At 39.9% G+C, this 24218-nt stretch overlaps 3 protein-coding genes across 8 annotated transcripts in view; 2 read left to right on the forward strand and 1 right to left on the reverse strand.

Moving 5' to 3' along the window:
* The window catches only part of LOC140726724 (neuronal PAS domain-containing protein 2-like), a 114939-nt gene extending 98680 nt beyond the window's left edge, over positions 1–16259 (forward strand). For 3 of the 4 annotated variants that reach the window (XM_073043493.1, XM_073043495.1, XM_073043496.1), the window contains 8 exons: positions 1486–1592; positions 3661–3711; positions 5760–5906; positions 8678–8797; positions 9946–10127; positions 13033–13125; positions 13704–13893; positions 15014–16259. In XM_073043493.1, coding sequence (XP_072899594.1) covers positions 1486–1592; positions 3661–3711; positions 5760–5906; positions 8678–8797; positions 9946–10127; positions 13033–13125; positions 13704–13893; positions 15014–15160 — 1037 coding nt within the window. In that variant the 3' untranslated portion in view covers positions 15161–16259. The remainder of the gene's footprint in view (positions 1–1485; positions 1593–3660; positions 3712–5759; positions 5907–8677; positions 8798–9945; positions 10128–13032; positions 13126–13703; positions 13894–15013) is intronic. The other variant, XM_073043494.1, reaches the window with a different exon arrangement.
* A 265-nt stretch (positions 16260–16524) lies between these two features.
* rpl31 (ribosomal protein L31) lies at positions 16525–21831 on the forward strand. 2 transcript variants are annotated; one of them, XM_073043499.1, is made up of 5 exons: positions 16525–16666; positions 17066–17172; positions 18468–18593; positions 20862–20974; positions 21760–21831. In XM_073043499.1, exons 2-5 carry the CDS (start codon positions 17066–17068, stop codon positions 21789–21791), a joined length of 378 nt encoding a protein of 125 aa, XP_072899600.1. In that variant the 5' UTR covers positions 16525–16666; the 3' UTR covers positions 21792–21831. The 2 variants fall into 2 exon arrangements, with proteins under 2 accessions (XP_072899600.1, XP_072899602.1); XM_073043501.1 differs by having other exon boundaries at positions 16612–16738.
* Positions 21832–21983: 152 nt separating this feature from the next.
* The window catches only part of LOC140726723 (TBC1 domain family member 8-like), a 104916-nt gene continuing 102681 nt past the window's right edge, over positions 21984–24218 (reverse strand). For both annotated transcript variants that reach the window (XM_073043491.1, XM_073043492.1), the window contains 2 exons: positions 23056–23150; positions 21984–22435 (listed from right to left, as the gene is read on the reverse strand). In XM_073043491.1, coding sequence (XP_072899592.1) covers positions 22016–22435; positions 23056–23150 — 515 coding nt within the window. In that variant the 3' untranslated portion in view covers positions 21984–22015. The remainder of the gene's footprint in view (positions 22436–23055; positions 23151–24218) is intronic.

Consider the following 24218-nt stretch of genomic DNA (forward strand, 5'->3'; position numbering starts at 1 on the left):
CCGCTATCGATAAGAGCTCTATCTAACTCTCTCTTGAATGCATCCAGAGACTTGGCCTCCACTGCCTTCTGGGGCAGAGCATTCCACATATCCACCACTCTCTGGGTGAAAAAAGTTTTTCCGCATCTCTGTTCTAAATGGCCTACCCCTTATTCTTAAACTGTGGCCTCTAGTTCTGGACTCACCCATCAGCGGGAACATGCTTCCTGCCTCCAGCGTGTCCAATCCCTTAATAATCTTATATGTTTCAATCAGATCCCCTCTCATCCTTCTAAATTCCAGTGTATACAAGCCCAGTCGCTCCAATCTTTCAACAGCTGAGGCATACTCATCAAGGTTAGCTGCCGAGTCCTTGAATACTAACCAGTCCACCGATTCAAAGCGGTCACAGAGGACCTCATCCGTTTCCTCTGTCCAACGCGACACCACTTTTGACACCGTGACCTCCCGCTTCAGTTTCTGTTTGTAAGCCGGGAGGAGGAGTACGGCCTGATGGTCCGATTTTCCGAAGTGAGGTCGTTGGACGGAATGGTAGGCATCTTTGACTGCTGTGTAGCAGTGGTCAAGTATATTCGGGCCTCTAGTGGAGCAGGAGACATGTTGGTATAACTTCGGCAGCACTTTTCTGAGGTTGGCCTGGTTAAAGTCCCCAGCTGTAATGAGCAAAGCCTCCGGATACCTGGTCTCAAGTTCAGGCATACAGTGTATTCACAGCACACTCCACGTCTGCCTGGGGGGGGGGGGGGGGGGAATGTAGGCCGTTGTCAGTATGACCAAGGTGAATTCCTGTGGCAGATAATAGGGACAGATGTTCCAGGTACGAACTGCAGGAGCTTGTCAGTGCCACTGTGTCCCAATACCACACAGTGTTGATCAGTAGGCAGACACCACCACCCTTCGTCTTGCCTGAAGACGCCGTGCGGTCCATCCGATGGATCGAAAATCCCTCTGGTCGGATGGCACAGTCGGGGGTGGCAGGGGAGAGCCAGGTCTCTGTGAAACAGAATACACAGCAGTTCTGCATCTCCCTGCAGTAGGTGAGTCTCCCTTTAAGATCATCCACCTTGTTCTCTATGGCTTGCACATTAGCTAGTAGGATGGTGGGCAGAGGGACCCTAAAGCCCCTCCGCTTCAATCTGACCAGCAGCCCAGCTCTTTTCCCATAGTTCCTTGGTAAATAGTGCATCTTTGCAGGTTTCCATCGATGCAGTGTGTTGTTGGCAGCTCTTTGAGGTTGGTGGATGTGTCCCGCGGGGATCGATCGGCATATGAGAGAATTTTTTAGAAGATTATCGCTGATTTGGATTTCAGAAAGTATCATCCGCTGTTATGTGTTCTCAAAACTGTCTAGTTGGCACAAAGTCGTATGAAACTTTTCCTGTGAAAACATCTTAAAGAGTTCCATCAACCCTGCACTAGAACTTCTTGTCTGTGTGTGTATTACAATTGTATACAAATTAAATGTGGTGTTTCATTCTTTCTCAGCAACCCAGAGCAAGGTGCTGTCAGAGCCTACTGCAATGGCCTTGCAGACAACACCATCGGTGCAACATGATACAGGAGTACTGCTACATCCAGCTGTCACAGAGCAGGTACGGGTTCTTCATCATTTAGCAGCTTAGAATGGTGATGCTTTAGTGGAATTACCAAACATACAATATTAATAAAACAGAAACAGAAACAGAAAATGCTGGAAACTCAGCCGTTCGAGCAACATAAATGGAGAGAGAGACAGAGTTGATGTTTTAGGTCATAGTGGTTGACCTGCTCAGTCCTTTCAGCATTTAACTTACTCTTTCTATCCAAAACTCTCTTTCCAACTCCCTCTGTCTTTCTCTCAGTTTCATCCTTTTCTTCTATTTTTTAGTTTAGAATTTGCAGGCTTCAGTAAGGATTCATCAGTTTGGTTGTTTAACACAGGTCCCTGTTACCCAGCAGGGGTCACTAGTCTGGGAACTGGATGACATACCTTAAGGCTGCATAGTCTGTAGTGGACGAACTGTCTTATTTGTGGACCATCCACTTAAGACGGGCCGGTTCATCTTCAGCTGTGTCGTTGCCGATCTTAATTCTGTTATCAGCTCAGAAATTTGATTAATCACTGATTGCTTGATGTTCAATTCCATTTGCAAACTGTTATCAAATGATGCAGCCCAAGTCTACATGCAACAGTAAGTGATGAGAATGTTTGTGCCACATGGAGTCCAGGCAGTACACAGCTTCAACAGGAGACCGTCTGTGGCGTAGCAGTGAATGAGTCACCCCCATTCGCATCCTTGGTGGTCATTATTGGTTAGAAGTTCAGCTGGACCAAGCAGATAAATATTGTGGCTTCAAAAGCTGCTGAAAGGCTGGGTATCCTGTGGTAAGTGACATCCAAAGGCCTCGTCACCATCTGCGAGACTCAAGTCAGGGGTATGATGAATTACTATCGACTTACCAGCTCTACTAAGAATCAAAGCTTGGTAGCATACGGTATATCCCTTCTGGATTAGAACACTACAGAATCAAATCTATCACCGTCATTGCTCCATGGCTGCAGTGTGTGGCATCAAGAAAATGCACTACATCCTCAAACTCACACCTCTACCACCGAGAAAGATAAGGCAGCAGGAACATGGAAGCACCAGCACCCAGTTTCATACACGATCCTGGTTTAGAAATACAGTGGATTCTGCTTAATTGGGCCATCAGTTAATCAGAGCATACAGCTTCTTAACTGGGACAAAATGTACTTCTCCCAATGAGTCTCAAATAACTATAATTCACTGTATGTCTTTTGTACCTTCATCAACAATGTATCTCTTCACAACAACATTATGAAAATAGTTTCAACAGGAAGCTGCAGTGATTCAGAAGGTGCCTAACCACTGTTTCAAAGAAAAATAGGGATAGGCAATAAATGCCAGCATGCATGTAGCTTAAAAATTAAAACATCAGCTGCCTAGCTTGTGAAAATTTGACTGAGGGAAGGTTTTATTGACCAACAGCTTCTGGTTCAACTTAAAAATGGTCTTACCAGCACAAAAATTCTAACATTCATGTGTTTGAATGCTCATTCTTTCAGCAAGATATTGTGGTATTGGTATTGAGACTTGAGGAGCTGGAAAGCAGTTTGGACAACTTCCTGATTTCCACATTAAACTGTGTGTGTGTAAAGAGAGGGGGGGGCAGGGGGGGGGGGGGAGTTATCCAATACCTGGTCCAACTGATGTGCTAGAAAAATGCAAATCATTTTTTCTTCTTTTTGTTATGTGCTCTGATATAAGAATTGTGCAGAATATTTTTACCTGATTGCAATTATTATTGTTCACTTTTGTATCATGTATGCCATGATTCAGTTACAACATGGGGATAAAAATGGTTGCTGAATGAATTACAAATGCAAACCCATTAATTCAAAGTTGTTTTATATCTGCATTTCATTCTACTTCTAGGTAATTACTAATTAACTGAGTTATTTTTCGACAATTTATATGTCCCCATACTTACTGCAAAGTATTGACTCACATTGACCAAAATTTTCTTGACAGAAACTTCTTTACTGTGTCCAATGAAACTAGTAGATACCTTTGGGTTGTCTCTTGTTTAGCATTTAAAAAACTATCTTAATCCAGGGTGTATTTAATGTCAAATCCATCTCTTGATTTACCTTTGCAGTCATTGTTGTCCCAAGCTAAAGTAGAATTGCAGCCTTCGTCAATGACACAGGTTAGCAAATACCTCATTTAATTGTGTGATTGTATTTTCAATAATTTCTCTGTACATTTGTTCATAATCTCAACCACATTGATATACAGGGTAACCCAGAGATAAATCATACATAAAATTACTGAAAATTAGATTTTGAACATTTCTTATTCATTTTTTTTAATCTTCACTTTGACCATGTTCCCTACCTGAGTGACTAATGAGGTTATATGCTTCCTTATCAATTCTGAAGTGTGTGATGAACGCAAGAATCAGACTATCAACCCCTGTAGCTGCTCTGTCATTCAATAAAACCTCAACTGTTTTTCTACCTCTGAACCATTTTTCTCCATTCACCCCATATATCTTAATCCCTCTGATATCCTAAAATCTACGATAACTTACTTTTGAATACTTTCCTTTAATTCTGATATGAAACTACTGTTTAGTCTGTAAAGGATGATGCTCCAGACCTTGGTTCAGATCAAAAACTTTATGCTTTGAGGTCTTTGCATTTAATGGCTAGTTTAATGTAATCATTTTCTTTTTTAAACAATCCGGCATGTAAATTGCCCTTCACAATCTTTTTGGTATTAAAATGAACACTGTGGATCACTGCAGATGTGACTGAATGAAGTCACCAGGAGACACTGAAGCTGGTGATATAGGGGTCTTCATTCAGCACACAAGCAGGCATCGTACTGGAGACACCCTTAGCAGAGGCACCCTGACCCGATATGACATGACATTTTATATGTTAAAGATCAAAGGTGACAGGAGGACAATTCTATAGTTACAATGTATCTGTAATGCTTCCTTTGAATCATGTATAATTTTCAAGCACCTAGATCTTCATACCAATACTCCAGACACCCAAACTGAATGCATTCATGCATATGCAGACATCTCAGGTCAATGAGCGTTTCTTAGTTTGCAAACAACCCCAGTCTGCAGCTCCAAAAACACCATCTTTCTGAGCTGCATTTTAAACTCAATCTACAATCCATACTCAGATCTGGAGACTGGTTGATGTTGAAATTAATATTTGCTATATTCCAGAATGCCAGAATGAATAAGCCCTGTCAACCCTCAGGCTGTTTGTGAAAGTTGCATAATAAACATGAACTTCAATGGAAGATTCAAAGAACAATGTGTTTAGGTTTCCTAGTTTCACTACTGAAATGTTGTGGAGTCTTGCAGTTGTCACAATGTTGCATAACAGGCGTGCTCTCTGTAGACGGTTTTTCTACCAATTTACAAGCAACTCTGCTGTGCCACAGGAGGGTTGCTGCTGACTGAGTGGATTCTGCTTTGATTGGAGGCTTACTTCCAGGGTTTCAGGTGGACCTGGACAGGGTGAAGGAATCTACCTGTGGGAGCTTGTCCTTTATGCAAGAGGAGCATGGAGACTCCAGGGCTATTACAGGCTGGCTCTCCAGGCATGAATATCTCTGTAAGAATATGATTCAGGCTCATTATGTCAGTATTTTGGCAAAGCCTGAATGCAGCCAGATGTCTATACTTGCACTGTCTGCTCCCGAGGGCAGAAAGATACGAACAGAAATTCCATCTATTTGAGTACGGAGCCTGAGTAACCTGAAATGTAGCAGTGAGCACCAGAGTGTGAGATGTGACAGCAGTCTTACACGATCCTGATGTTGGGGAGCTGCGAGTGGTTGTAATGCTGACTTTCATGGGCAAAACTAACAGGAGAATGTTTGAGGCTGCAGTTAGGATTGTAGGAGGTCTTCGATCTCAGTGAGGAGAAAGAATGCAATCTGAGCATTGGGCCATTGAGAAGCGAGGTTTCAGGTAAGTGAGTAGGCCATTAGTTTACACAACATGGGGTTGAAAGTCTCATGGCAGAGAACTTACTGAATTTATACCCCTCCATATCATCTGGTCTTCCTCTCATGCAGTCCCACAAAATAGCCATCTGAAAATGGTAGTTACTATATGTGTGCATGAATCAGACTCATTTCTGACTACATTGTGAATTGTATTTATTCACATGAGATGTATCTGATTTAATAATGAACAGATTTAATACCTTATATTAAATGTACCAGTTCTTAGCACAGTTCGACGTGATTCAGTCTCTCAAAGACCAATTAGAGCAACGGACGCGAATTCTCCAAGCAAACATAACGTGGCAGCAAGAAGAACTCCAAAAAATCCAAGAACAATTGTGCATGGTGGATAACTCAAGCTTACAGGTGAAAATGCACAACCTTTCTTCATTAATATAGTGAAATAAATAGTATAGAATTGGACAAGTTTTACCTGCTTCAAAATCCAAATTTTGTTTACATGTTGTGAAAGGATTAACAATTTTAACAATGCATTCGAACATGTTTGATTCACTATGGAGCTGGGGAAGGACATCCCTGTGTGCTTCATTAGCTTGTTTCTGTTAAATAAGCAAAAGACTGGAAAAACAGTGAACAAATAAAAACCCCAAATGAATCATTAGGAAGGTTTATCCATGATTAGATCCTGTGAAAGACCATGAAACGTCTTGTGCAGAACTTGCACTTTGTTGCTGGGGACTTCATAAAAAGTGATCCCATTGGGCCACATGCCAGAAATTTTTGTATGCTAGCCAAAGATATCATCAGATGATAACATTAACTGTAAAGAAAAATAGCAAATTGAAAGGAGATGTTGGTAGGGATGATAACAGAGCAGCAATGGCGTGAGTTTCTGGGACAAATGAGGAAGGTGCAGGATAGATGTATTCAAATCAACAAAAAAAAGTCAACTGGCAAAATAGTACACCTGTGGCTGACGAGGGAAGTCAAATCTAATATAAAGGCAAAAGAGGAGGCATTCAAATCATTAGGAGGGAAAAAATGAAATATGGAAGCAAGTGAGCAAACAATATCAAGGTGAGTAGAAAAAGCTCTTTCAAGTGTATAAAAAATAAAAGGGAGATGAGAGTGGATATAGGACCGCTACAAAATGAAGCCGGAGAAATAATAACAGGGGACAAGGAGATGGCAGATGAACTAAATGAGTATTTTGCATCAGTCTTCACCGTGGAAGACACTAGCAGTGCGCCAGGTTTTGAAGGGTGGGAGGGAAGAGAAGTGAGTGCACGTTACTATTACAAGGGAGACAGTCCTCAAAAAGCTGAAAGACTTAAGGGTCACCCAGAGAAGATGAACTGCTCCCTAGCATTCTGAAAGAATTAACAGTAGAGATTGTGGAGGCATTAGTTATGATCTTTCAAGAATCATTGGACTCTGGCATGGTTCTGGAGGACTGGAAAACTGCAAACTTCACTTCATTCTTAAAGAAAGGAGGGAGGCAGCAGAAAGGAAATTATAGACCAGTTAGTCTGACTTCAGTGATGGGAAGATGTTGGAGTCAATTGTTTGGGATGAGGTTATGGAGTACTTGGTGACACTGGACAAGATAGGACAAAGTCAGCATGGTTTCCTGGTAGGTTGGGTAAGGGGGTTGCAGTGGATGTTGTATATCTGGATTTTCAGAAGGCCTATGACGAGGTACCACACATGAGGCTGCTTACCAAGCTGAGAGCCCATGGTGTTACAGGAAAGTCACTGGCATGGTTAGAGCATTGGCTGATTGGTAGGAGGCAGTGAGTGGGAATAAAATGATCCTTTTCTGGTTGGCTGCCAATGACTAGCAGTGTTCCTCAGGGGTCGGTGTTGGGACTGCTACTTTTTATGCTGTATATTAATGATTTAGATGATGGAATCGATGGCTTTGTTGCCAAGTTTGCAGATGATACGAAGATTGGTGGAGGAGCAGGTGGTGTTGAGGAAACAGGAAAGCTGCAGGACTTAGACAGATTAGGAGAATAAGCAAGAGATTGGCAAATGAAATACCATGTTGGAAAATGTATGGTCGCACACTTTGGTAGTCGAAATAAGTGTGCAGACTATTTTCTAAATGGCGAGAAAATCCAAAAATCTGAGTTGCAAAGGGAGTTGGGAGTCCTTGTGCAGAACACCCTAAAGGTTAACTTGTAGGTTGAGTCGGTGGTGAGGAAGGTAACTGCAATGTTAGCATTCATTTCAAGTGGTTTAGAATACAAGATCAGGATGTGATGCTTTATAAGGCACTGATGAGGCCGCAATGCTTGAGTATTGTGAACAGGTTTGGGCTCCTCTCTAAGAAAAGATGTGCTGCTGTTGGAGAGGGTTCAGAGGAGGTTCACAAGGATGATTCCGGGAATGAAAAAGTTATCATATGAGGAACATTTGATGACTCTGGGTCTGTACTTGCTGGAATTTAGAAGGATGGGGAGGATCTCATTGAAACCTTTCAAATGTTGAAAGGCCTAGACAGAGTAGATGTGGAAAGTATGTTTCCCATGGCGGGGGAGTCTAAGACAAGAGGCCACAGTGTCTGGATAGAGAGGTGTCCATTTAAAACAGAGATGCAGAGAAATTTCTTCAGCCAGAGGGTGGTGAATTTGCGAAATTTGTTACTACAGGCAGGTGTGGAGGCACAGTTGTTGTGGAGATTGGTAAGTTCTTGATTGGCCACAGAATCAAAGTAATGGGGAGAAGGCAGGTAGTGGGGCTGAGGAGAGGAAAACAGAATCAGCCATGAGTGAATGGTGGAGCAGTTTCAATGGGCCAAATGGTTTAATTCTGCTCCTATATTTTATGGTTATGGTCTTAAAATGGTAAATTCAGAGCTCAGTTAAAGTATAGATAATGTATAAATTCACAACTAGAGGGAGTGTGATATTGGATCTCCTATTAGGGAATTATACAGGGCAGGTGACTGAAGTGTGTGTAAGAGAACAATTTGGATTTTATATCATAGAGTACAAGAGCAAAGAAACAGATCCTTCGGACATCCAGTCCCTGCCAAGCTGTTATTCTGCCTTGTCCTATCAACACACTCCATAACCTGCCCATCCATGTACTTATTCAAACTTCTCCAAATCAGCAGCAAACATTCAAACATGTATTATTAAGCTAAAGTACTTAGCTCATCTCTCTTTCAGTTATTACTGCAACAACCAGCGTCGATCAGTTCATTGCGGCACCAAGAGTCAAAACAGCAAAAGCAGCAACAAATGGATGTGATGATGCAAGAGCAGGGTCCTCACAGTAAACAGATACAGGTACCAATATAATATTCAAAGGGAAACAAGCTAAATTAGTTGCTTGCCAACATAAAATGCTGAAAATGCAAAACAAATCCATCAATTTTGTAAATTCTACAAACTGGGAGGTAAACAAACCTGAACAAAGCATTGATTTCTTTGCTGCATTATCTGTAAAAGTTTAAAACTTGTTTTCCCTATGTAGGATAAGCAGAGAGAATACTATAAGGATACATAAATGCTGTTAGGGAAGTTAAATACATGTACTGTATTGTAAGAATGCAAATTGATCTTTCTATTACCAGTGTGCATGCTCTTTCCAGGGTAACCTAGAATGTAGAAGATGGGACCTAATGATAGTAACTCTTAAGTCAGTGAGATTCAGGAGGTGTCGAGAGTTGGCATTCAGTAATACTACCAGTGGTGGGAGAATTTTTTTCTACGATATCCACCCATCCCTAGAAATGTCACTGCAGAGAATGAGATCATTCTGCACATAAAACCCATGAAAGTTCTGTCCGTCCTCTGGTCAATCAACTTGTCCTGGTAAATTGGTCTATTATTGTAATATGTACCAAAATGCTGTGAAAAATGTCTTACATACCATTCATTAGAATTATACAAGATAAAACAATAGCAGAGTGCAGAGTAAAGTGTTACGGTTACCAAGAAAGTGCATTGCAGGTTCATTCTCTGAGACCTGATATCACACTCCATCCCTGGACTCATCTTTTACCTTTATACATGCCATGGTTGGCATAGAAGCTGAGCCCATTCATTCAAATGGAAGTGCTGATCTTCATTAAAAAGGAAAATGAAGTTCATATTTTATTTACAATTAATTTACGTGATGTATTTTCAAATAACTTTATTCTTTCTTTCCAAAAATATTTACTTTTTGACAATTTAAAAGTATTTTCACACTTTTAAATGTCTTTGATAATCAGAAAAGACATTCTGACAACATGAACTGCCAGAAGGTTATCCAGGGCAGTCTGTGGGTGGGGCCTCAGTCTGTGATTTTTGTCGAAGGTAGCTGATGTAGCAGCATATCCTGAAGTAAAGAAGAGAAATGTGAACATGGGGGTTTGATTTGTTGGGTTAAATTAAATATTTTAAATTAACTAGTTGCTATGAAAATCAATGCCTTCTAAATGCTTTTACAGGATATTAAAAGAACGCATGGTGGACAGATTGTGCAGCCTTCCCTATCCAACCAGTTGTCTGGGAGCCTGGCATTACACCTCAGCAGCCCCATGATGATTTCTCAGGCTCCCACAATGACAGTCCAGAGAGAAGGCACTATTGGTCATTCAAATCCCAACTTTACTCGAGATGGGCACTTAAGGTAAAGACATAGTTTTTACAGTTTATGATTAACAAATTATGGATTCATAGCAATTTAGAGCACAGAATAAGAACAGTTGCATTATTGTGCTAGAGGAATCTTGGAGAAATGGAGTTCAGAAACCATTGATTGGCTATGATCATGTTGAATGGTGAAGCAGGCTCCTATTTTCTATGGTTCTAGTTCCATGCTGTAAGATTAGAGTAGTTTAAATACCTCTAGATCTTTGTAAGTAGCCATTAACAGATTTTGGGCTAAAAACTGGTCCTAGCTTTAAAGCACAATAGTCCATGTTCAGGCTGTGCGTTCTTTCCAATTATTTTTTTCTCTACTTATGCTTAAGTCTTAATAAAGTGCCTCTGCATTATGCATGTAGCTTCAGGCTTACTGTAAATCAGACCTAACCATATAACCATATAGTATTATCACAGCAGATAGTGGCGATGAGGCCAAGACCATTCATTTTTACTAATGTTTAAGTGCCAGAGCCAATGTGTGGAACAATGAAAATGTCTAAATGTCATTGACCAATTTGTTCTGCTCCACCATTAGCCTTCCAACAGCGTTTGCTCACCATTTAAAGTGTTAAAGTATATACTCTGCAGATGTTCATGAATCCCATTTTATTCTAATAATTGCAAGTGTTGTACTTTTTAGTGGCACAATATTCTAATAAATGCCCCTTGGCCTCTCAGACCCAGATAGTTGTGCTTCACATTTGTGTCCTATTCTCTCCGCTCTGACAATTGAGTGAAGAGTTACATTTTCAGCCTGTTGATTTGGTTACAGAACAGTGATAGGGAGACAGTTAGCTCACACGTTATTCTGCAATCCTGTGTTCAGATCTAATTGCAGGATTGGATTTCAGCAAAACTATTGAGGTAGTTTCTTGCCAAGTCAGGTTAAGTCAAGTCACTTTTTATTGTCATTTCGACCATAACTGCTGGTACAGTATACAGTAAAAACGAGAGAACATTTTTCAGGACCATGGTGCTACATGAAACAGTACAAAAACTAGACTGAACTATGTAAAAACAACACAGAAAAAAACCTACTCTAGACTACAGACCTACCCAGGACTGCATTTTTTTGATGAAGAATCAGTAGTGCAAATGTCAATGCTGGGCATGAAGGTTTCAATGTGTTTACTTCATCATCGTATTCATGGATTTGGCAGTGAAATGATAATGCTGAGCCCAGTTTACACTTTCTGCTAATTGTTTACACAATGTAATTGCAATGGTAAAAGATAAAAAAAAGATTTAAAAATAATTTTACAGTTGCATTCAGAGGTATAAACCAGCATGCCTAATTTTGTGAACAAAATTATGAAGATTTATTTCTGACATAACATCTGGGGAGTATTGTCTATATTTTTACTGCTTTACGTCAGTTGTGTTAATATATTGATATTAAAACCATTCCAGGCGGAACCTTTCTGAGCCAGGTGTGAATTTCTGAAAATATTCGGGATAGGTAAAGGAGAGCCAGTGAATGTCATTTACTTAGATTTTCAGTAGTCCTTTGACAAGATGCCACACATGAGACCTGTAAACAAGAGCCTGTGGTATTACAGGAAATATACTAGTGTGGATAAAAAGATTGGCTAGCTGCCAGAAAGCAAAGAGTGGGAATAAAGGCGGTCTTTTCTGATTGGCTGCCAGTGACTAGTGTGTTCCGCAGAGGTTCGTGTTGGGACTGCTTCTTTTCATGTTATACATCAGTGATCTTGATTCTGGAATTGATGGCTTTGTGGCCAAGTTTGCGAATGATATGAGGATAGGTGGAGGGGCAGGTAGTGTTAAGGAGCAAGGAATCTACAGAAGGACTTATACAGCTGAGAAGAAAGGGAAAAGAACTGGCAAATGGAATACAGTAAAGGGAAGTGGATGGTCATGCACTTTGGTAGAAGGCATAAAGATGTAAACTATTTTCTAAACGGGGAACAAATCTAGAAATCAGAGGTTCACAGGGACTTGGGAGTCCTAGTGCAGGATTCCCTAAAAGTTAACTTGCAGGTTGAGTTGGTAGTCAGGAGGACAAATTCAATGTTAGCATTCACTTCAAGGGGGCTAGAATGTAAAAACAAGGATGTAATGCTGAGGCTTTATAAGGTAGTGGACAGACTGCACTTGAAATATGGTGAGTAGTTTTAGGCCCCTTATCTAACAAAGAATGTGTTTGCATTGGAGACAGTCCAAAGGAGATTCATAAAAATTATTCTGGGAACGAAAGGGTTAACTTACAAGAAGCATTTGATGGCTTTGGGCCTGTACTTGTGGAGTTTAGTGGAATTGATTGGTGGGGGGGGGGGGGGGGGGAATTTCCCATTGAAACCAATCGAATAATGAAAGGCCTTGAGGAGAAAATGTTTCCTGCATTGGGGCCCAGCCTCAGAATACAAGGATATCCCTTTTGAGTAGAGATGAGGAGTAATTCCTTTAGCCAGAAGGTGGTGAATCTGTAGAATTCATTGCCATGGACAGCTGTGGAGGCCCAGTTATTGAGTATATTTAAAGTGGAGGTTGATGGGTACTTGATTAGTAAGGGTGTCAAAGGTTACAGAGAGAAGGCAGAAGGACAGGGTTGAGAGGAATAATAAGTCAGTCATGATGGAGAAAACTCGATGGGCCTAATGGCTGAGAGCATGACACCTATTTGGAATCATCAGTCTATTAATTTGATATACTCGAGGTAACAACTTAGCAAACTTTAGCTGGAAAAATAGAATTAGGAAGTTAGTATTATTTTCATGTGTTGTATGTGATATGTACTGTGTTTTGCATCTTGGTCCCAGGGGAACATTGTTTTGTTTAGCTGTATTCATATGTACAGTTGAATGACAATAAATCTGAACTTGAACTTGAATGATTTCATCTATTAACTCATTGTTTTCTTTCTAAAGAATGCTACTTAGTCAACCTATTCAACCAATGATGCCTATTACACGCCATACAAGACAACCCATAGAGTTCATTACAACTGAACAGCAAGCTAAGTAAGTATAATTAGAGTGTCACTGTTCTCTTTGTGCAAATCTGGGTGCTGTAGCTCTGTGAAATTTTATAAACAATGATTTTATCTAGATTGAAGGACATTTGTGTATGGCAAGAATAAAATCCAATACTTGTAGAAACCTCTTAATTTGATTTTGATTGGTAGTATCCTTACAAAGTAGAAATTGAATATTCTGAATTGATGGTCATTAATTAGGGTTTCGTAAAATCAAGGTTTGTTGTTCAAAATATGCTTTAAGTAAGCATTAACGTGTTGAAAGTGGTGAAGAAAGAACTTTAAATGAATGGAAGGCATGAATATGTTACAATGACAAGTGAAAATGATACAAGGGAAAAAGAGATGGGAATGGAACAAGGAAACAAAGAACGGTCTGGAAGACCTATATATTACAACAGAATCATCGTCAGTATTTACTGTCTGAAAGTGGCTGTGGTCACTATTGTTTGATCAATCAGTTCAATGCCTTCTGATCTATTATGCTGGCAAGATTTCATCTTTAAGCTTTTCAACTTATCTGATACTTAATTGACCCTTTTTTTCCATAAATGAATCTAACAGATACTCACAAGGACAAGAACTCTCTCAAAATTTGGTAGAACAGCCAGTGAGAAATAATGTGCCGATGGTTTCTAATACAGTGCTTATGGGTCAAATAATAACAGCTCCAGGATTTTCTATATCACATCCATCTCTCTCTCAGCAAACTATGCAACTTCAACAGCAGCAACAACAACAACACTACTTACAGGTAGGGTACTAATGAGGAACTGGGGATATAAAAAAAATCATTCTGAACTTATGTAACCTCTGGCTAAAAGAATAACTGGGACTGAATAGGAATTTTTGAACTGAAGTAAACTGTGTCTTCAGCAGGTAGCTCATTACCAGTTCTCGTCGGCTTGCAGAGAGACATTGAGAGTTTGATAACACTGTACCCTCGTTTGAGTAGGGGAAGGAGGACTCACCGATAAGGACAGGAACGAACATCCAACTGTAATTAAGTCAGGGCCTAGCAAAGGGAATAACTGATAAGGATTGGACAGCACATCTATCTGTAATTAAGCCTCAATCTAGCAGACTCTCTTATCTGTAACTAAGTTTTGCACCAACAGACTTGGTGAGCATACCAGTTTAAATAACATCTTGCAACAGTAAAGTGTGGGGCTCACTATGTATAAATATACAGCTGTAACCTGAGGGAACGGCCCACTTGTCGGATGGTGGCAGTACTTCCCTTTGACAACTGGGTCTCAAACTCTTGCAGGAGGGTGCACAATAAACTGTTTTAACTATAAGAAGCTGGTCTCCCGAGTTTTATTCAGATTTGACTTTAGCACTAATGAGGATCTTACAGCTGAAACAGACCAACCTGTTTCCAGGTTTAAAGTCAGGTGATCACAGCCAGCCCATGCAACCCAAGATAAGTTTGAATGCCTCGTTTCACCATACATGTGCTATTAGTTTCCTCTGATGAAGGAAACTGAGTTCAAGCTTCATTTTAAAATATGAGCTCATGATCTGCACTGAGACTCTAATGTACTTTTGTGTGAATAGAAGTGTAGTTCAGATAACATGTTTGGACAAAGACTGTATACTTCTGCTGAGATGGTTGTAATTTTGCCTAATTAAGTTTTCTTTCATTTCTTTTAAGTTGCAATTATTACTTTTTTTTCTTTATACTTTAAAGATTATCGAATGAACTATTGTTTTATGTCTGCTTCTTCGGAAATGGTCGACATTACAGCACATGCTGTGTTAAAAAGGGCAAGGCTTCATGTGGAAAGTATATGCTGATGCGGTTGGACAATTATGAAATGGATTAATTGCACAGCTGATAATTAAGGGTTTGTTTCTATTTTTCCAAACAGACACAAACATCTGGTTCGCTGCAAAGTGATCACTCAGAACGACTCCTACTCCCTTCTTATTGTCAGCAACAGGATATTATGGGATACCATTCACAACCTCAGCAAAGACCACATGTTCAGCGACTTTCTGAATCATCGAATGTGTAACATACTTACCAAAAAAATTATACTTCAAAACCCCGAATAAAAGCAATGCCCATTCTTTTGGTTTAACAAACCTACAGCTAATGTGCTGTTTGTCTTTATGGTTAAGTACACTAAGTGTTTAAATTTAAATTTCAGAACACATCATGAGATTCAATAAAATTTCTATTTCTAGAAAATGGAAATAGAATGACATATTTGAAAGATTCATTCAGTTTGGAATTACGGGCCACAATGGTTGTTTTCACTCTCAGTTTTAGGGTTCATTCGTTGAGTTCACTTCTCAGCTCATTAGCATGGTTGAATCAATAGTTCAGTGGTTACATTTTTCTCCATAACGGTGTTACTTTTATAACTGCAGTTGGAAATGACTTTGCTTCTCGGCAACGCATTTCAGAAATCCTTGGGCTCTTCACTTGATTTTTCAACCGTGGACCATGTGTGCCAGGACTTCCACTGTACAATCTTAGATGAATTTCACAATCAAAACTATAACAGTTTTCCACAAATATACACAGATAGAGGTATTTAGCCAGTGATTTCTGTACGCCCTTTCTAAATTTTGTTGATGCATTGCAACTTGAGAATCAAGTGATAGGAGAAAGATACACCCTTTGCACAAACTTGGCTTTTATGTTTGTCATGTAACCCTGTTTGTGTTATGAATTGAACATATCTTTTAATATTTCCTGTGGTAAAGTGTAATATTAGCTGATTTAAGGACACTTACTTTGGCCAAATCTTTCCAGCCCTGTGGGATGTGTTCATTTTAATTTTAATGTAACAATTATGAATTGAAGAAGAATTCTACGACACAGAACATTTAAAATGGTTTACTTTGTGCTGTATAACTTTCAGAAACATGCACTTTTTCTGATTTGTATGTTTTGTTAAAGCTGTATTTGTTACATAAAATTCTCTAAGTAAAATGTGGAAAAGAATTGTCTACATACAGATAATGTAATATATGAGTTATTTCTGTATAAATCATTCTTTGGAACAAAAGTGGATTTTAGTCTAATTTTGTATAAAATGCATAAAATAATTTCATTTTTGTCGGTGATCATTTTGTAATAAATAGTAATCATTGATAAGACTCAAATATGTTGTATACAGTAATGCATATTTATCACAACATACAATATGCTTGCATTTCCTGCACACTTAATATATGGATACACATCCATAAAACGGATTCATAATCCAAAATTGCTCTGAATTTTTATCCTCGAGTTATGGATACAATTATGACAGCAACTTCTTCCCCGCTCTCCCATGATCGAAGTTCAGACACAATCGCCGTGATCCAGGGGGCGGGAGGGGGTAATGTACTGGGAAGCGAGGGTGGACAGAGGGAGGGAGAGGGTGCGGGAAGGGGGCAGTCGGTGGGGGAGAAGCGCGGGTATGGGACGTAGTCCCGCCTCTTGCCCCGGAAGGCCTACCTAGACCGCACTTTAGCGACCGCCCTCCCGGCGCTGCTCCTTCCTTTCCGACGTCTCCCCCGGCAGGGTGAGTAGGAGCGCCTGAGCGCGGCCGGTGTTATCCGCGTCCATCGGCTTGAGGAAGCGCCCGCCGACCACGGTAATGAGTCAATAATGAATCCATCAGCGAGGCCGACTTCCTCTAGCGCCTATTTCTTTCCCGGCTGGTGGATTATCTAACTTTGGTGAACGGGACGGCCTCGGCCTCGCCTGCTGCAGGAAGCAGCCCCAGGCTTGGCCTGAGCTGTGAGATGGAGCCGGGGTCGTGTCCGCGGTACGATGATCCGGCCCGGCACCCGGCGCCAAGTTCGAGGTTAACGAACTTCGGGCAGTGTGAAAGCTGACCATTACCGTCAGCGACTGAGAGTGTTTAACTAACCTCCGTGTCCCCGAGTCTCACGCCCCGGAATCCTGTTTCTCTCTACAGATGGCTCCGGCAAAAAAAGGTGGAGAGAAAAAGAAGGGCCGCTCTGCCATTAACGAGGTGGTTACCAGGGAATATACGATAAATGTGCACAAGCGTATCCACGGAATGTAAGTAAAGAGTATTGTTAAAATAAAATGACTGAAACGCTGATTGGACATCTATAGGAAGAGAAACAGTTGATGTTTCACCTCACCAACTGATGCATTCTCATTTTTCTGCCGTGGTTACCCCATACCTATTCTCCTTGCTTATCAAGAGTCGAAGGGACTTCGCCTTAAAAATAATCAGGCAGCTTCCTTTGAGGAAAAGTTGACAAGACTTGTAGCCTTCAGGAAAACGTTGTGTTTAGGAAATAGGCGACCATCGTTTCTAAATGGTCATGTCTACTTGGTTCAAGACTTGAGAGAAGAAATAGCTTATTGGCTTTAATCCTCTCGTGGCCCTTGAGGATCTTGTCCCCTTGCACATTTTAAATTCCAGTAGTCCAATCCTGGCCTATCCATTCCAATTCTTCTGCAACAACATTCTACTAGGTATCAGTCTAATCAAACTCTGAACATATTAAACTTTACATGTATTGATGCAAAATTCTTAATTTAGAATGCCTCAAATCTGCACAAGAGCAAGATTAGTTAGATGGATATAGACCAATGGTGAACTTTTTGAACAGTTCAGAATCAGATTTCGTATCACCGTCACGTTGTGAAATTTGTTAATTACTGGCTGCAATACATAATATAGGAAAAAATCAATTGCAGTAAGTTTCTATGTATATTAAATAGTTAAAAATTGTGCTAAAACCAGTAATATACTTCTGAAACCTGTGCAAAACAAGCTTAAAGAGGTGTTTTTATGAGATTATGAGTAATTCTGACTGAACTTAAGCTTGTAGGGCAGGCTGGACGATGCTAGCTTTTGAAAAATTGTATAGGTTGGGGCATTGAGGAAGCTGGCCAGAAAGAATTTGGGGAGGGGTTAGGCAATGGCTGTGTATTTTTTAACTTTGCAAATGCTGGAAATTCAGAGTAATACACAAGATGCTGGAGGAATTCAACAAGTCAGGCAACATCTATGAAGAGGAATGAACAGTTAGATAATTGATTTTCCCTGTTGCTGTTCACAATACAGTACATATTTGGATACATGGGGTGGGGGATTGTCTATGGCATTGTACTGTTTGCCATGTATACCATTGAACAGATTACCTTTATTTTTATCTTGAATATAAACCAGTTTATCTGCTAAATTAACACCTTTTGATTCACAATTATTTCAGAAATTTATCATGTAGCAGAATTTGAATAGATTGGAGGCTACACTGGTTTGAATTGTCCTTGGTTTTTATTATTAACAGTGTGGGCACTGCAATTGCAAACAAATAATTTGGAACTTTCTTTTGAAGTGGCTTTAAGAGGCGAGCTCCACGAGCCATCAAGGAGATCCGAAAATTTGCTGTGAAGGAGATGGGCACTCCTGATGTGCGTATTGACACTCGCCTAAACAAGGCTGTTTGGGCTAAAGGTGTGAGGTATGTGACCAGTCACAAATAATTTCTCAAGCCAGTATTTTTTTATTTGAATTAGTTTGGCTGTTCTTTAATAATCGTTCAGTGCTAGCCACTTCTAAAACTCAAAAACTTTGCTTTATCCAGGTCAATTATTGGGCCTTAAAGTGATGGAGTTAGAAAGCACAAAAAAAGCTCAAATTTCCTATGCTGACCAAAATATCTGTCTGAGCTGCACATATTTGCCTGTTTAGCCCATGTCCCTCTAAATCTTTTCTATGTGTACCTGTCCAAAAGTCCTTTAAACATTGTTATCATACTAGCCTCTGCAGCTTTGCTTGGCAGCTCCTTCCACATACCCACTATCCCATGTTCTGTGTCCCTATCAAATTGTTCCCCTCTCAGCTAAATTTTGTTCTTCAAGTTTAAACTCCGTTTCTGGGGAAATACGACCAGCCACTTTGTTGTCATGATTTTGTATTCTGGTGTCCCCCACTTTAAAAATGTTCGCTTTACGCCATTTCGGCTTAAAGGTTTTATAGGAATGCTCTACCTTTGTAAGGGGGGGCACCTGTACCTCTTTCAGCCTCTAAACTCTAGGGGGGTGGGGTGTTAATCTGTCCAGCCTTTCTTTAAACTCAAGCCCACTAGTACAAATAATATCTTCATGAGTCTTTTGTGCACAATGTTCTGTGGTCTCATCAACGACCACATAAGATGAATGATTGAATGTGGCCATAAATAATAAACAGCATTGCCTGTCACCCACCGTGCTCTTAAGTGCACACGCTCTGGGGCACTTTATTAGGTACACCTGTACACCTATTCGTGAATGCAGTTATCTAGCCAATCTTGTGGCAGCAATTCAGTGCATGAAAGCATGCAGATATGGTCAAGAGGTTTAGTTGTTCAAACCAAGCATCAGAAAGGGCAAGAAATTGATGTGGTTGACCATGGAATGATTGTTGGTGCCAGCCGAGGGTACTGGTCCTCAATAGCCCTTGGGGATTCTGCCGTGTTTCTTTACCCAGACTTAGAAAGAAAGGTGTAGGTATCTCTGAAACTGCTGATCTGGGATTTTCATGCACAAGTTTCTAGAGTTTGTGAGAATGATGTGAAAACAATCCAGTGAGCAGAAGTTCTGTGAGCAAACATGCCGTGTTAATGAGAAGTCAGAGTAGAATTATAAGACTGGTTCAAGGTGACAGTTACTCAAGTTACAACAGTGGTGTGCAGAAGAGCCTCTCTGAATGCACTACATGAAACTTGAGGTGGATGACTACAGCAGCAGAAGACGTGCTGGGTCCCACTCCTGTGCCTAATAATGTGGCCACTGAGTGTAAATGACATAATGAACCCTGTGGCGCTCCACTGGTCGTGGGCCTCAAGATTGTAATAACTACTTTGAACTTTGCATTTTCCTCATGGTTTGTCATTGTCTTAATTCTAGCAGATTTAAGAGTTTTTTTACCCAGATAATGTCATTAACAAATGTAAAAAGGGCACTGGTCCTCATTAGCCCTTGGGGATTCTGCCGTGTGGTCTGTGCCCAGTCTTAGAAAGGAAGTTTTCCTCTTTTATTTATGTAGCTCAGTAAATTCTTTATCTGTACCCATATCTGTTGCTTGGACCATATAATTTTTGTTGCGTAGTACGTGTTATTTGTGCACAAAGACTTCTGCTTTGAAAATAGGTCCTTATTGCCCTAGATGTTTTGCTCTGCATCCCTTGGGAACTGCTTGCCCAATCATTTCAGTCTCCACGTGCTTCCTGCATCTTGACATTTCTTTAGAAAATCATTTTGAATAGCATGTCTGACAGTAAAATTTTGATAATCTGCTACACGACTATTTGGAAATCCTGGTGATTCTGGATCTGCCTCATCAGAAGGTGTCTATTTTCATTCTTCAGGTTCCCTCAAGTCTGTTTGTTTGTCTGGTTCTGTTGACTCTGCCCCCTTGAAATTTACTGCCTGACATCAGAGTATTACCAAAAATAACATCCCCTAGGTCAGTGGTATGTCAAATTGATGTTTGGTTTGTTTAAATTTTTAATTCAAAGCAAAAATCACTTGGTTAAAAATAAAATGCTAATTAAACTAAATCTTTGGAGAGAATTAATATTTCAGGTCTTTAGGCTGATGCCCAATACATTCACTGACAATGACACACCCTACTCCATTCCTGGTTTAAAGCACACTATCAGTTTTATTCATATTTTCCTAAGCCTAATTTGGACTCTGCAGTTCAACATGCCAATATAAAGTTATATTTTGTCCCCCCCTCACCCCAGGAACGTTCCATACCGCATTCGTGTGCGTTTGTCTAGAAAACGTAATGAGGATGAGGATTCCCCTAACAAACTCTACACATTGGTGACCTATGTTCCTGTCACAACATTCAAAGGTAAGAAGTTGATGCATTTAATTTCCCTGTGCTATTTTCTTTTTGTCACTTTGGGATGTACTGCACAATCCAGGTCTTCCACCCTACTTTGTTGGAGCAATTCGGATACTAAAATAACATTCAATTGACATAGCTCCTGCAATCAGTAACTGATGTTATGAAGGGGTAGCTTTGAGTTGGCTTTTAATGTCCAGTTACCTATGTCATGTTAATGGTGATAATACCCAGTTCTGTTAGAACAAGTTCTTTTAATCAGAATTTGGTGTTCTTTCCCATCAGTTACTCGCTGCAGTACAGGTTCCCAACCTTTTTTATGCCACGGAGCCTTGCCATTAATCGAGGCGTCAGTGGATTCTAGGTTGGGAGCCCCTGCTATGCAGGTAAAGCTTTTTTGAATGACAGATTTTGTTTTCTGTAAGGTATATATGCAGCTATAGATATTTCATAGATTAGAAATTGAGATAAAATGTATTGATTGAAATAGTAAATCTACCGACTGCAAATTGGTAATTCATCTCTCAATATCAGCACTAGTCTCAGTATTGGGGAGATTTGTGGAGTATGCTGTGGTAGTTTTTTTGAAATCAGGGAATTGTTAAAAGTATAGTTGCAATATCTACAAGAAATAAAACCTAGGTTTATTTACTGGATAACAGTTCCTAAGCAAGCCATTAGAAGGGGAAAATTGTCTATTGGATAAGCTGCTGATAGTTGAATGACTTGAAGATTTTGATCAAGTTTTTATTCAATTGGATATCTGAAGTACATGCATTTTGTTTTTGCAGGTTTACAGACAGTCAACGTTGATGAAAACTGATCACACATGATTTAAAAAAATAAACAGTAACTTGACTTTCTGCCTGGTTGATCTGTTTAATACATTTACAAATGATACAGCTATAAAATTGAAATCACATGCAGACAAAACTTACAAAAATGAATTTATTCAAAAGTGCATAAACTCAGTATATTTGACATTTCACCCAACATGAAACACACACTTATAGTTTCAACTGCCAGCGCTGAAACAAGTCTACCGGGCTAGTGGATAGTCAGGTTAATTCTCTGTTGGTACTGATTTGCTTTAGCATGTAGAAGTTTACTTTTTATAGCTACGGATTTCTCAAAGAAGTTCACAAGGCTTTGCTCAGTCAGTAGTGAAGCCAAAATTTGCTCAAAAGACACATTCCAATCGTCTACTCCAGGCTGTGAGAGGGGATTATTGTTCATGTGTATATTCTCTTCAAATACAGTGTCATTTGCATCTGTGGGCGTTAGAAGCTCTGATCCTTTAGAACTTGGTAGTTCCGACAAACTGTTTGAACTGCGTATTCTTTGTCCTACTTCCCCAATCTGCAGTAGAAGAGTTGTGACTGTTGCAATCGCTTGGTAAAGATTATTCTCTTCAGGATCTTCTCGAAACATGCTGTACATTGATTTGCAAAACTGGATGAACTCTCTCTGCAGGAGAACAGATTGTTCCATGCACAAGGTATTACAACCAAATTCAAAACAATTCCAAACAAGGTTTCTAGAGTTAGCAATAGGCCTAGTAGTAAATTAAAATCAAATTTACGTGATCTGTAATTAGTATAGTACCAACTGTTAATGCAGCAGTATCCTCAATAATTTGTTTTTGCTATACTCCTAAAAATCACGATTGAGACAATATGGAATAAGGCAGCAAGTATGAAGTAACAGTACAAGCAAGTGATTCAATTTAAGAGGCAGTAACACTAGCAGTAAGCTAACATCATTAGGATGGATCTGAAAGCTGTGACCAAGAGTCCCATCATGAAAGATAAATTGAATAGTCAAAATGACTGAGAATTGGGAGGAGGGGGTTGGGAAGTGCTTGAATTTAGTGCAATAATAGTTCTATAAGAGAACAAAAGCTGTATTTGGGGGATTAAAGGAGAAAACCAAAGTTGAGATCCAAAAGTGGGTGTCTTAAGGATTTCCTTGTATTTCCCACATAAAATTTTCATTGCACCTTGCATTTAAATTTTGTTTTAAAGACTTGGAAACTCTACTGTCACTAATTTTGCTTCTCCAAGAGTATTATAAACAATTATACATACCTGGTTCATCAGAGAAAGATCTTTTGTAACTTCTTTAGTCTTAACTAAATCTTGAAGCATTTGTTTCAGCTGACGTTGGTGATCAATTGCTTCACCTTTTGGAGGATATAATCCATAATTAAAGGAGACAAGAACCACAAATTTGGCAATATTAACCATTTGCTACAAGTCATTCTTTTAAACTCTGTGGGTGGATTTGGGGATGTGGTTCATTTCACTTAACCATTACCCAAGGATATTCTAAAGTATAATATCTACCACTTGAAAATGGTGAACATGACTGCTTTGCACCAGTATTTTCCAAAGACCAACTATCAAATCAAGGACAGACCTTCACCAGAATAAATGCAAGTTAATTTAACAATAATGGAAGAAATGGTACTAAAGGGGATCAAATTCCTTAGGCCAGACAGTTTTAAAGCAAATGAGAACACTGCAGGTGTCTTTCTCTTCAGAAACCATTTAGAAGGATTCGTGCCACACAAATGCTGGGCAGTGAAGATCTCCCAACAAGAGAACAAATGGCTTTACTACTTGAGTTTGCTTCTAACAATTATCTTCAAAACCGGATATTCATACCAGAAACTGAACAGAAGTAGCTGTGTGCTTAAAGAGCAAGTCAGGAATCCTGTGGAGAACTCATCTAATTTCCCAAAGCCCGTCGATCTACAAGACTCGGGTCAGTAGCATGAAGGAATGCTCTTGTCCTGATGAAGGGTCTCAGCCCGAAATGTTGACTCTTTTCCATAGATTCTGCCTGGTCTGCTGAGTTCCTTCAACATTTTGAGTGTATTGCTTTGATTTCCAGCATCTGTAGATGTTAATGCTTCCTACTTGCCTGGATGAGTGCAGATTCAACCATACTCGAGCTAGACAGTTATGGGCACAGCAGCCAAGTGAACGAGGTTCCATCCACAACCACTGATGCACAGTAGCAGCAGTTTGTCCCATCTATAGGATGCACTGCAGAAACTCCCAATGACTCCTTCAGTAGTATCTTCCAAACCCATAACCACTACCAGCAAGGACAAGCAGTAAAAACATTATCTGATCAGTTTATAAAAATTATCAGAGACCTGGTAGTTTCCATGTACAGCACTTTCTAAAAATAGTCTAGAAATTAGTGTCAGCTTTCTCAGTACAGTAGTGAAGTTACTAAACAG

This window comes from Hemitrygon akajei, chromosome 4, assembly GCF_048418815.1.
Source record: "Hemitrygon akajei chromosome 4, sHemAka1.3, whole genome shotgun sequence".
Lineage (NCBI taxonomy): Eukaryota > Metazoa > Chordata > Chondrichthyes > Myliobatiformes > Dasyatidae > Hemitrygon > Hemitrygon akajei.

Coding starts and splice junctions, on each gene's coding strand:
- rpl31 (XM_073043499.1), top strand. CDS start 17,066: ATGGCTCCGGCAAAAAAAGGTGGAGAGAAAAAGAAGGGCCGCTCTGCC. Junction 17,173..18,467: donor CACAAGCGTATCCACGGAAT/GTAAGTAAAGAG, acceptor TTTCTTTTGAAG/TGGCTTTAAGAGGCGAGCTC. Junction 18,594..20,861: donor GTTTGGGCTAAAGGTGTGAG/GTATGTGACCAG, acceptor CCCTCACCCCAG/GAACGTTCCATACCGCATTC.